This window comes from Manis javanica, chromosome 4 (assembly GCF_040802235.1).
Source record: "Manis javanica isolate MJ-LG chromosome 4, MJ_LKY, whole genome shotgun sequence".
Lineage (NCBI taxonomy): Eukaryota > Metazoa > Chordata > Mammalia > Pholidota > Manidae > Manis > Manis javanica.
Genome location: NC_133159.1, coordinates 162,354,184 through 162,367,940, shown reverse-complemented (window position 1 = coordinate 162,367,940; position 13,757 = coordinate 162,354,184). Strand labels below are relative to the sequence as shown.

At 43.2% G+C, this 13,757-nt stretch overlaps 1 protein-coding gene and 1 non-coding gene across 2 annotated transcripts in view; both read left to right on the top strand.

Moving 5' to 3' along the window:
* The window catches only part of LOC140849155 (serine/threonine-protein kinase TAO1-like), a 33,870-nt gene extending 20,896 nt beyond the window's left edge, over nt 1-12,974 (top strand). The window contains exon 3 of the mRNA XM_073235655.1: nt 12,629-12,974. Within this exon, the coding sequence (XP_073091756.1) occupies nt 12,629-12,694 (66 nt within the window). The 3' untranslated portion in view covers nt 12,695-12,974. The remainder of the gene's footprint in view (nt 1-12,628) is intronic.
* LOC140849319 (U2 spliceosomal RNA) lies at nt 5,588-5,779 on the top strand. The gene has a single exon (XR_012131063.1). It is a non-coding gene; the product is annotated as a U2 spliceosomal RNA (small nuclear RNA).
* Nucleotides 12,975-13,757: the final 783 nt, after the last annotated feature.

Genomic DNA, 13,757 nt, shown 5'->3' with positions numbered 1-13,757 from the left:
CTGTGTTGGGTACATAGATATTTATAATGGTTATATCCTCTTGTTGGACTGATCCCTTTATCATTATGTAATGTCCTTCTTTGTTTCTTGTGACTTTCTTTGTTTTGAAGTCTACTTTGTCTGATACAAGTACTGCAATTCCTGCTTTTTTCTCCCTATTAGATGCATGAAATATCGTTTTCCACCCCTTTACTTTCAGTCTGTGTATGTCTTTGGGTTTGAAGTGAGTCTCTTGTAGGCAGCATATAGACAGGTCTTGTTTTGTTATCCATTCGGTGACTCTATGTCCTTGGATTAGTATATTCAAACCATTTACATTTAGGGTGATTATCGATAAGTATGTACTTATTGCCATTGCAGGCTTTAGATTCATGGTTACCAAAGGTTCAAGGGTAACTTCCTTACTATCTAAGAGTCTAACTAAACTCAGTTAGTATGCTATTACAAACACAATCTTAAGGTTGTTATTTTTTTCTCTTTGCCTTTTTTCCTCCTCCATTCTTTATATATTAGGTATCATATTCTGTACTCTTTTTCTATCCCTTAACCTACATTGGGGTAGTTCATTTAATTTTACATTTGCTTAGTAATTAATTATTCTGCTTTCTTTACTGTGGTTTTATCACCTCTGGTGACAGTTATTTAGCTTTAGGAACACTTCCATCTATAGGAGTCCCTCCAAAATACACTGCAGAGACAGTTTGTGGGAGGTAAATTCTCTCAGCTTTTGCTGATCTGGAAATTATTTGATCTCTACTTCAACATTAAATGATTATCTTGCTGGGTAGAGTATCTTGGTTCCAGGCCCTTCTGCTTCATTGCATTAAATACATCATGCCACTTCCTTCTGGCCTGTAAGGTTTCTGCTGAGAAGTCTGATGATAGCCTGATGGGTTTTCCTTGTATGTGATCTTTTTTCTGTCTCTGGCTTCTTTTAATACTCTGTCCTTACCCTTGATCTTTGCCATTTTAATTATTATATGTTTTGGTGTTGTCTGTCTTGGCTCCCTTCTGTTGAGAGATTTGTGCACCTCCACGGCCTGAGAGACTATCTCCTTCTGCAGATTGGGGAAGTTTTCAGCAATTACCCCCTCAAAGACACTTTGCCTTTTTCTCTCTCTTCTTCTGGTACCCCTCTAATATGAATATTGTTCCATTTGGATTGGTCACACAGTTCTCTCAATATTCTTTCATTCCTAAAGATCCTTTTTTCTGTGCCTCAGCTTCTTTGTTTCCTCTTCTCCACTTTCTTTTTCATTTATCCTCTCCCCCACCATATCTAATCCACTTTTAAATACCCCTTTTGTACTCTGTAATGAATGGATCTCTGTGATGATTTATTTCCTGAGTTCTTGAATGTTTTTCTGTACCTCCATGGTCATGTTTATGATCTTTTTGGAATATATTTCAGGAAGGTTGATGAGTTCATTTCATTTTCACTTGACCCTTTTTAATGTGTTTTGGGGATTTTGGTTTGAACCAGGCTCCTTTGACATTTCATATTTGTATGTGGCACCCTCTAGTACCCAGACATTTGTTCTCTGAGCTGAGTTTCCTGCTCATGTTCTGGCATTTGGCTTGTAACCTACAACAATGGAGAGGAAAGAATGAAACAAAGCAAAACCTTTTTCTTTCAAAACCATCTTAGACCAGTCTACTATCAACTAAGTAGGTAATTCATGTAGGAGATCCCAGTCAACAGCTTCTAATAAAATTTCATCTGAAAAAGCATACAAGCTAGATGGTTCTAAAATTTAAATGGGAATGTAAAGGACCTAGAATAGCCAAAATTTTGAAGGGGCATAAAAAGTTGGTAAATGTCCATCAGCATAGCAAAATGTTGTAGAATCACTACTTGTCCTCTCTGTTGTACAGCCCTCCCTCCCCTTTCTCCCTCCCCCCCCATGCATGCTAATCTTAATACCCCCTTTCTTCTTCCCCCCCCTCCTTATCCCTCCCTGCACACCCATCCTCCCCAGTTCCTTTCCCTTTTGAGCTGAAGCAGATAGGAGAAAAGCTAGCTCTCTGCCCTCCCTCCCCGCCATTTGCCTAAAAGCAGGGCAAAAGTTGGCACAGAAGTTAAACAATCGCTGGCAACCCTAGAACCCTTATGAGCCCAGAGACTGGCACCAGGGGACTCTACGTAACAAACTTTACTGACTAGTCCTCATCTTCTATTATTCCCCCCTTACGTCTTCCCTCCCACAGTTCGCCACCCTAGGAGCTCAAAAGTCCTGTTCCTTTGTCTTGTCACTTCTCCGGACAGTTACTGGGTCGGTTGGTTTCTTTGTTTGTATAAGGCTATATATACATATATACATATCTGAGTTACTCATCCCTGAGTATATACAACGCTAATCAGTTTGTCTTTCTCCTGTTAACCTGTCTTTTGTTACGAAGCCCCAGCCTCCGACAACCTAGAAGGGTAAAAGGGAAAAGATATTTCTCTTCCCCTACCAGGGGCTCTCAGGCACTTGGGGGTAGGTAATTCTGTGACTGGGTAGCTGAATAAATCCTACCCAGAAGGAGGGGAGGGGTCGCGCGAGGCCAAAGCTGTCATTGGTCTCCAAGTAGCAGCCGATATTCCTCCTATCAGACAGCATACAGGGAGTGAGTGTTTGGTAGATTTTGTTGTTTGGGCCATTTTCTTTCTTGCCTGAATTTGGATGTGACTACGGACTGGTCTTGTGTCTGTCTTGATCCGTTCACGGCCACAGAATGGCCTTGTCTGCTGTTGATGTTGAAAATTAAGTGAAGGGAAACCTCGCTGCAGATGGAGCGGGGAAGCCCTGAAAGTCGGAGCGCTCACCCACGGAGCCCTCGCGTCGCAGTCCGCAAGTCTACACAACCAGCAGGAAGAAGGAAGATGGGAATTATTTTGACAAAGGGAGGAAACTTTGATAAAGTTTCACACAGGAACTTTATCTCCTGCCTCCGAGGAGGAGGAGGACGAGGACGCCTCCTTGCCGCACAGGCAACGCCTTAACCCGCTGCTCCGAGCCAAGGAGAAACCCCCACCGCCCTGGAACTCCTCCTAAAACCTAGGAAAAGCTGACCTTCCCTTCGTCTCCTTGGATCTGCTTGTGGATCCTCATAGCTTGTGCGCCCGGCTTGCAATTCCTCCGCTATTCTTGAATACGCTCATTTTGCTAGTAAAATAACTGGCTGCTTTATTTTTAAGGTTGACAGTGTTCCGTGAAATTATGTTTGGCACTGGGAGACCACCGTCGCCTAGCTGTGATGGCTAGCTGTGATGGCAGGCCAGTTTCCGGGGGCTGCTTTTCTCTCTCTCAACACCCGAGACACATCACGAGATCTTAGCGATCACATTTTCCGTGTAGCTCGAAACAACCTGCTATTTCATCATCCTAGGGGCATTTTTTTTCTGCAGTTACTTCATAGGTCCCCAGCTAGGACGAAAGAGTCTGCAAGAATAAGGAAATGGAGGAATGAGGGACTCCCTTAGAGGGCTGATGCAACAGTGAAATAAGTCGTGGCTACGGCATGATCCTTCAGTTTTCTTCTTGCATTGCAACGAAAAAGTATGGAATCATCTTTCAAGAACGTAAACAAGCAGATGGGAGGCACTATCTTTGTAGTCTGATTTTTGCTTTCGTTGAACGCAATGGAGAATTCAGGAATTTAAATTTTTCTACCCACAACGGCAAAGAAAAGGAAATGGACGGAGAGGAGCACGTTTCTATTAGACGAATTCAGAAGATGAAGGCAAGGGACTGGTCTCCATCAAGGATGGTGAAAGGGATTATATAAGTGAAATCTCAGACTGCATGTCTTCAAAGGACAATAATATCCTAGATGAATTATCTCAAACTCTAGAATTTGCAACTCAACAGCATTCGGAGCCACCAAGGGTGAAAAAAAAAAATTCTTCAACTGTTGTGTCTTGGCAGTGCAAGTGTGAGGAGAACCAGAAGTACCGTGATAAGCTAAACCTACTAAGAGATGTTTCTGAAATCTGGAAGCAGTGTTTTACCCGCCGGGTAGGACAGTCAAGTGAGCCAGTTGGTGGCATTTGGAGGATGTCACCGGATTCAGGTATTTAGACCCTCAAAACTTGGAAAATATGAAGTGAAAATGTGGGTTTGCTATGTTTAAATTATTAGGTCAATGTTTAATTAAATCATTCCCATTATCCTTTATTTTTACTTCTATAGATTATTCACATGCACACACGACTTAAATATAAAAAATAGGTCCTTCTTACAAAAATCACATGACCATCACAGATGCTAAAAAAGCATTTGACAAAATTCAACATCCATTCATGATAAAAACTCTCAACAAAATGGGTATAGAGGGCAAGTACCTCAACATAATAAAGGCCATATATGACAAGCCCACAGCCAACATTATACTGAACAGCAAGAAGCTGAAAGCTTTTCCTCTAAGATAGGGAGCAAGACAAGGATGCCCACTCTCCCCACTTCTATTCAACATAATACCGGAGGTCCTAGCCACGGCAATCAGACAACACAAAGAAATAAAAGGCATCCAGACTGGCAAGGAAGAAGTTAAGCTGTCTCTGTTTGCAGATGACATGATACTGTACATAAAAAAAACCCTAAAGAATCCACTCCAAAACTACTAGATCTAATATCTGAATTCAGCAAAGTTGCCGGATACAAAATTAATATGCAGAAATCTGTCGCATTCCTATACACCATCAATGAACTAGTGGAGAGAGAAATCAGGAAAACAATTCCATTCACAGTTGTATCAAAAAGAAGGAAATACCTAGGAATAAACCTAACCAAGGAAGTGAAAGACCTATACTCTGAAAACTACAAGACACTCATGAGAGAAATTCAAGAAAATACCAATAAATGGAAACACATCCCGTGCTCACGGATAGGAAGGATTAATACGGTCAAAATGGCCATCCTGCCTAAAGCAATCTACAGATTCAATGCAATTCCTATCAAACTACCAACAGCATTCTTCAACGAACTAGAGAAAATCGTTCGAAAAATTCATATGGAACCACAAAAGATCCCAAATAGCCAAAGCAACCCTGAGAAGGAAGAATAAAGCTGGGGGGATTATGCTCCCCAACTTCAAGCTCTACTACAAAGCCACAGTAATCAAGACAATTTGGTACTGGCACAAGAACAGACCCATAGACCAATGGAACAGACTAGAGAGCCCTGCTATAAACCCAAGCATATATGGTCAATTAATATACGATAAAGGAGCCATGGACATACAATGGGGGAATGACAGCCTCTTCAACAGCTGGTGTTGGCAAAACTGGACAGCTACATGCAAGAGAATGAAACTGGATTATTGTTTAACCCCATACACAAAAGTAAACTTGAAATGGACCAAGGACCTGAACGTAAGTCATGAAACCATAAAACTCTTAGAAGACAACATAGGTGACATAACTACCTTCGACATAGAATTTCTGCTTAAACATGCAGAGAGCAAAAGATCTGCACAAGAATCTATTGATATCCCTGATACTGTCGACCACTCAAAAGAAATCGAATAATGAGGGCTGGGGTTCTCACCGTGAGTTGAATATGGGTGATAGGAGGACGGTGATGGCCCAGGCAGAGCAGGGGTCATCGCTTCTCCACCTTCTGGGTAAGACCAAATGTAGTATCTCCATTTATCAGTTTAATGTCTGACACGGTCCGTATCCCAGGGCAGCTATGTTAAGTGCATTTTTGCAGCAGGCAGTTAGGGTAGAAGCGTACTCCGACTGCTTCATGCATCGACCTTATATGGCAGTGCTTTTAGAAACCATGTATCTCTATTACTCTGGTGGCAAAAAGTAGGATTATTTTTCGTTGCTTCCTTTTAGGCCTACGCGTCTTTGAAAGTTTATGGTTCCCACTCTGTATATCCTGTATGCTTTATTGCAGGCTTTTTAGTTTGTGTTCTCTACCGTTCCCGCGTGCGGTTTGTTGTGTGTTTCTGCGGCTCGTTTAAATCTCAGCGTATCTACAGCTTTGCTTCTTGCTTGACCTTCGTGTTTCAGCTAGTCAAGTGAGTTAGCAAGCGTTTCCCATTTAGCGCTTAATACGGGGCGATGGCCCTTACACTCGCAAAATCTCCGTGTCGAAAGACTGCTACTACTATCCCGTTGTACAGAAGGGGCGGCTCGCTTGACTTAAGTGGCAGGCCCGAGGCCTATTTCAATCTTCTTCCAGGCTCCGTGCGCCTCGCCGTTCAAGCCCACCTACCGCAAGTTGTGCACACCTGTAATGCTCCGCCCCTGCAACCCTGCCGGTCTTACGGGTGCCCCTATGCCTCTCTGCCTCCCAGGAAGCCCGGGCCTCCCAGCTCTTCTCCATTGCCACTCTGCATCCTTTTGGACCTCTTCTCCATCCCCGCTCCAACTCCCAAAATCTTGTTTTTCTGACCTTCCCCCCGCCTCCCCCCCGCCTTACTCTCAATCTCCCTTCCCTTCTTGCTCTAACCTTCTTTGCCTGAGAGCATGCATTCCTGCAGCCTACTCAGAGGGTGACTATTCCCTCTCCCCACCCCTGATTCCACTGGGCCTTGCTCCTCCTTGTCCCTTATAGACCACCGTCCTGCTTCCCTAACTGCCCCAACACACCAGCTTTGAATCACAGGCCATCAGACTACAGCACCCGCTACCTCTCCTTGTTCCTGTCATCTTGTCCAGCCGCAGGTCGCTTCCTTGAAAATTTTTAGTTCCTGGCTCACTCTCTCTTTTCAACTGTGGATAAAATGAGAGTTTCTGTGGCCAGGATTCTCACCTGGCCCGGGTTGACTAGCTCAATGCACACCTGCGGGCAATACATGGCTGTTGACTCTATATGAAGAGCTCCGCCCAGTGCTCTGGGTAGCAGGGCTGCAAGGCTGCAGGAGAGCAGAGCAGAGGCTGGAGTGGTGGCAGCACCGAGGACAGAGGCCTGGACCACAGCTGTGCAGGATGACTGTGCAGACAGAGAGGCCCAGAGGCAGAGACCGACTTGCTGCATGCAGACTCGCTCTGAGTGAATGGGATTCTAGCAACTGACCTGCCACCTGGAAATAAAGTTGGGTATAACCCTTTCACCCCAAAAACTTTTTACTGTCAATTTCTTTGGTCACATTGAATCCATAGCGAACTTGCCCGGGGCTGAAACCCATTGGCAAGACACCAACACACCAGCACACTCCTGTCATAAACCTGGTGATCTCACCACTCATTCCCCTGGTCCAGCTCTAGGTCCTGTCATTACCAATTGCTGTGACCTCATCCACTTCCAGCATCATGCTCTCCAATCATCTTCTACCCGCTTCCTCCCTCCCTCTGCATCCCTTTGGTACCTGCCACCTTTCACTATCCCTTCTCCCCCAACCCCCCCCCCGACCAGTGTCCTCAAGTTCCTGTTGACCCAGGTTAATTTCCTTGCATGTACCCTCAGCTCCCTTGCCCCGATCCTGCTTGGTCACACGCGCGCGTGACCAACCTCCACCCACCTCTCTTACCTATTCTGGGCTGCACCAGCTTAATGTAGCTGGTGCAAAACATACAAGCAGGCTGAGTGAGCTCATCTTAACTCTCAGTATGCCAGGGAAAAGTAGACATCAACACGTGCTTATCCAGGACCCATTAGGCCCTTATGCAAGAAACACCTATTTTTTTTTTAATTTTTAACAAATTTTTATTAAGGTATTACTGATACACACTCTTATGAAGGTTTCACATGAAAAAACAATGTGGTTACTACATTTACCAATATTATCAAGTCCCCACCCATACTGAAATGCAGGCACTGTCCATCAGTGTAGTAAGATGCCACAGATTCACTATCTGCCTTCTCTGTGCTAAACTGTTCTCCCCATGATCCCCCACACCATGTGTACTAAACATAATACCCTCAATCCCCTTCTCCCTCCCTCCCCACCCGCCCTCCCACACCCCTCCCCTTTGGTAACCACGAGTTCCTTCTTGGAGTCTCTGAGTCTGCTGCTATTTTGTTCCTTCAGTTTTGCTTTGTCGTTATACTCTGCAAATGAGGGAAATCATTTGGCACTTCTCTTTCTCCGCCTGGCTTATTTCGCTGAGCATAATGTCCTCCAGCTCCATCCATGTTGTTGCAAATGGTAGGATTTGTTTCTCTCTGATGCCTGAATAGTATTCCATTGTGTATATGGACACTTAGGTTGCTTCCATATCTTGGCTATTGTAAAAAGTGCTGCGATAAACATAGGGGTGCATATATCTTTTTGATTCTGAGAAGTTGTATTCTTTGGGTAAATCCCAAGGAGTGGGATTCCCGGGTCGAATGGTATTTATATTCTTAGTTTTTTTGTGCTTTCCACAATGGTTGAACTAGTTTACATTCCCACCAGCAGTGTAGGAGGGTTCCCCTTTCTCTGCATCCTCGCCAGCATTTGTTCTTAGTCTTTTCGATGCTGGCCATCCTTACTGGTGTGAGGTTGATATCTCATTGTGGTTTTAATTTGCATTTCCCTGATGATTAGTGATATGGAGCATCTTTTCATGTGTCTGTTGGCCATCTGAATTTCTTCTTTGGAGCACTGTCTCTTCATATCCTCTGCCCATTTGTTAATCGGGTTATTTGCTTTTTGGTTGTTGAGGCGTGTGAGTTCTTTATATATTTTGGATGTTAACCCCTTGTCGGATATGTCATTTACAAATATATTGTCCCATACTGTAGGATGCCTTTTTGTTCTGTTGCTGGTGTCCTTTGCTGTACAGAAACTTTTTAGTTTGATGTAGTCCTATGAGTTCATTTTTGCTTTTGTTTCCCTTGCTTGAGGAGATGCGTTCAGGAAGAAGTTGCTCATGCTTATATTCAGGAGATGTTTGCTTTATGTTGTCTTCTAAGAGTTTTATGGTTTCATGACTTACGTTCAGGTCCTTGGTCCATTTCAAGTTTACTTTTGTGTATGGGGTTAAACAATAATCCAGTTTCATTCTCTTGCATGTAGCTGTCCAGTTTTGCCAACACCAGCTGTTGAAGAGGCTGTCATTCCCCCATTGTATGTCCATGGCTCCTTTATCGTATATTAATTGACCATATATGCTTGGGTTTATAGCAGGGCTCTCTAGTCTGTTCCATTGGTCTATGGGTCTGTTCTTGTGCCAGTACCAAATTGTCTTGATTACTGTGGCTTTGTAGTAGAGCTTTAAGTTGGGGAGCATAATCCCCCCAGCTTTATTCTTCCTTCTCAGGGTTGCTTTGGCTATTTGGGATCTTTTGTGGTTCCATATGAATTTTTCGAACGATTTTCTCTAGTTCGTTGAAGAATGCTGTTGGTAGTTTGATAGGAATTGCATTGAATCTGTAGATTGCTTTAGGCAGGATGGCCATTTTGACCGTATTAATCCTTCCTATCCGTGAGCACGGGATGTGTTTCCATTTATTGGTATTTTCTTGAATTTCTCTCATGAGTGTCTTGTAGTTTTCAGAGTATAGGTCTTTCACTTCCTTGGTTAGGTTTATTCCTAGGTATTTCCTTCTTTTTGATACAACTGTGAATGGAATTGTTTTCCTGATTTCTCTCTCCACTAGTTCATTGATGGTGTATAGGAATGCGACAGATTTCTGCATATTAATTTTGTATCCGGCAACTTTGCTGAATTCAGATATTAGATCTAGTAGTTTTGGAGTGGATTCTTTAGGGTTTTTTTTATGTACAGTATCATGTCATCTGCAAACAGAGACAGCTTAACTTCTTCCTTGCCAGTCTGGATGCCTTTTATTTCTTTGTGTTGTCTGATTGCCGTGGCTAGGACCTCCGGTATTATGTTGAATAGAAGTGGGGAGAGTGGGCATCCTTGTCTTGCTCCCTATCTTAGAGGAAAAGCTTTCAGCTTCTTGCTGTTCAGTATAATGTTGGCTGTGGGCTTGTCATATATGGCCTTTATTATGTTGAGGTACTTGCCCTCTATACCCATTTTGTTGAGAGTTTTTATCATGAATGGATGTTGAATTTTGTCAAATGCTTTTTTAGCATCTGTGATGGTCATGTGATTTTTGTAAGAAGGACCTATTTTTTATATTTAAGTCGTGTGTGCATGTGAATAATCTATAGAAGTAAAAATAAAGGATAATGGGAATGATTTAATTAAACATTGACCTAATAATTTAAACATAGCAAACCCACATTTTCACTTCATATTTTCCAAGTTTTGAGAGTCTAAATACCTGAATCCGGTGACATCCTCCAAATGCCACCAACTGGCTCACTTGACTGTCCTACCCGGCGGGTAAAACACTGCTTCCAGATTTCAGAAACATCTCTTAGTAGGTTTAGCTTATCACGGTACTTCTGGTTCTCCTCACACTTGCACTGCCAAGACACAACAGTTGAAGAATTTTTTTTTTCACCCTTGGTGGCTCCGAATGCTGTTGAGTTGCAAATTCTAGAGTTTGAGATAATTCATCTAGGATATTATTGTCCTTTGAAGACATGCAGTCTGAGATTTCACTTATATAATCCCTTTCACCATCCTTGATGGAGACCAGTCCCTTGCCTTCATCTTCTGAATTCGTCTAATAGAAACGTGCTCCTCTCCATCCATTTCCTTTTCTTTGCCATTGTGGGTAGAAAAATTTAAATTCCTGAATTCTCCATTGTGTTCAACGAAAGGAAAAATCAGACTACAAAGATAGTGCCTCCCATCTGCTTGTTTACGTTCTTGAAAGATGATTCCATACTTTTTCGTTGCAACGCAAGAAGAAAACTGAAGGATCATGCCGTAGCCACGACTTATTTCACTGTTGCATCAGCCCTCTAAGGGAGTCCCCTCATTCCTCCATTTCCTTATTCTTGCAGACTCTTTCGTCCTAGCTGGGGACCTATGAAGTAACTGCAGAAAAAAAATGCCCCTAGGATGATGAAATAGCAGGTTGTTTCGAGCTACACGGAAAATGTGATCGCTAAGATCTCGTGATGTGTCTCGGGTGTTGAGAGAGAGAAAAGCAGCCCCCGGAAACTGGCCTGCCATCACAGCTAGCCATCACAGCTAGGCGACGGTGGTCTCCCAGTGCCAAACATAATTTCACGGAACACTGTCAACCTTAAAAATAAAGCAGCCAGTTATTTTACTAGCAAAATGAGCGTATTCAAGAATAGCGGAGGAATTGCAAGCCGGGCGCACAAGCTATGAGGATCCACAAGCAGATCCAAGGAGACGAAGGGAAGGTCAGCTTTTCCTAGGTTTTAGGAGGAGTTCCAGGGCAGGGGGGTTTCTCCTTGGCTCGGAGCAGCGGGTTAAGGCGTTGCCTGTGCGGCAACGAGGCGTCCTCGTCCTCCTCCTCCTCGGAGGCAGGAGATAAAGTTCCTGTGTGAAACTTTATCAAAGTTTCCTCCCTTTGTCAAAATAATTCCCATCTTCCTTCTTCCTTCTGGTTGTGTAGACTTGCGGACTGCGACGCGAGGGCTTCGTGGGTGAGAGCTCCGACTTTCAGGGCTTCCCCGCTCCATCTGCAGCGAGGTTTCCCTTCACTTAATTTTCAACATCAACAGCAGACAAGGCCATTCTGTGGCCGTGAACGGATCAAGACAGACACAAGACCAGTCCGTAGTCACATCCAAATTCAGGCAAGAAAGAAAATGGCCCAAACAACAAAATCTACCAAACACTCACTCCTTGTATGCTGTCTGATAGGAGGAATATCGGCTGCTACTTGGAGACCAATGACAGCTTTGGCCTCGCGCGACCCCTCCCCTCCTTCTGGGTAGGATTTATTCAGCTACCCAGTCACAGAATTACCTACCCCCAAGTGCCTGAGAGCCCCTGGTAGGGGAAGAGAAATATCTTTTCCCTTTTACCCTTCTAGGTTGTCGGAGGCTGGGGCTTCGTAACAAAAGACAGGTTAACAGGAGAAAGACAAACTGATTAGCATTGTATATACTCAGGGATGAGTAACTCAGATATGTATATATGTATATATAGCCTTATACAAACAAAGAAACCAACCGACCCAGTAACTGTCCGGAGAAGTGACAAGACAAAGGAACAGGACTTTTGAGCTCCTAGGGTGGCGAACTGTGGGAGGGAAGACGTAAGGGGGGAATAATAGAAGATGAGGACTAGTCAGTAAAGTTTGTTATGTAGAGTCCCCTGGTGCCAGTCTCTGGGCTCATAAGGGTTCTAGGGTTGCCAGTGATTGTTTAACTTCTGTGCCAACTTTTGCCCTGCTTTTAGGCAAATGGCGGGGAGGGAGGGCAGAGAGCTAGCTTTTCTCCTATCTGCTTCAGCTCAAAAGGGAAAGGAACTGGGGAGGATGGGTGTGCAGGGAGGGATAAGGAGGGGGGGGAAGAAGAAAGGGGGTATTAAGATTAGCATGCATGGGGGGAGGGAGAAAGGGGAGGGAGGGCTGTACAACAGAGAGGACAAGTAGTGATTCTACAACATTTTGCTATGCTGATGGACATTTACCAACTTTTTATGCCCCTTCAAAATTTTGGCTATTCTAGGTCGTCCTTTACATTCCCATTTAAATTTTAGAACCATCTAGCTTGTATGCTTTTTCAGATGAAATTTTATTAGAAGCTGTTGACTGGGATCTCCTACATGAATTACCTACTTAGTTGATAGTAGACTGGTCTAAGATGGTTTTGAAAGAAAAAGGTTTTGCTTTGTTTCATTCTTTCCTCTCCATTGTTGTAGGTTACAAGCCAAATGCCAGAACATGAGCAGGAAACTCAGCTCAGAGAACAAATGTCTGGGTACTAGAGGGTGCCACATACAAATATGAAATGTCAAAGGAGCCTGGTTCAAACCAAAATCCCCAAAACACATTAAAAAGGGTCAAGTGAAAATGAAATGAACTCATCAACCTTCCTGAAATATATTCCAAAAAGATCATAAACATGACCATGGAGGTACAGAAAAACATTCAAGAACTCAGGAAATAAATCATCACAGAGATCCATTCATTACAGAGTACAAAAGGGGTATTTAAAAGTGGATTAGATATGGTGGGGGAGAGGATAAATGAAAAAGAAAGTGGAGAAGAGGAAACAAAGAAGCTGAGGCACAGAAAAAAAGGATCTTTAGGAATGAAAGAATATTGAGAGAACTGTGTGACCAATCCAAATGGAACAATATTCATATTAGAGGGGTACCAGAAGAAGAGAGAGAAAAAGGCAAAGTGTCTTTGAGGGGGTAATTGCTGAAAACTTCCCCAATCTGCAGAAGGAGATAGTCTCTCAGGCCGTGGAGGTGCACAAATCTCTCAACAGAAGGGAGCCAAGACAGACAACACCAAAACATATAATAATTAAAATGGCAAAGATCAAGGGTAAGGACAGAGTATTAAAAGAAGCCAGAGACAGAAAAAAGATCACATACAAGGAAAACCCATCAGGCTATCATCAGACTTCTCAGCAGAAACCTTACAGGCCAGAAGGAAGTGGCATGATGTATTTAATGCAATGAAGCAGAAGGGCCTGGAACCAAGATACTCTACCCAGCAAGATAATCATTTAATGTTGAAGTAGAGATCAAATAATTTCCAGATCAGCAAAAGCTGAGAGAATTTACCTCCCACAAACTGTCTCTGCAGTGTATTTTGGAGGGACTCCTATAGATGGAAGTGTTCCTAAAGCTAAATAACTGTCACCAGAGGTGATAAAACCACAGTAAAGAAAGCAGAATAATTAACTACTAAGCAAATGTAAAATTAAATGAACTACCCCAATGTAGGTTAAGGGATAGAAAAAGAGTACAGAATATGATACCTAATATATAAAGAATGGAGGAGGAAAAAAGGCAAAGAGAAAAAAATAACAACCTT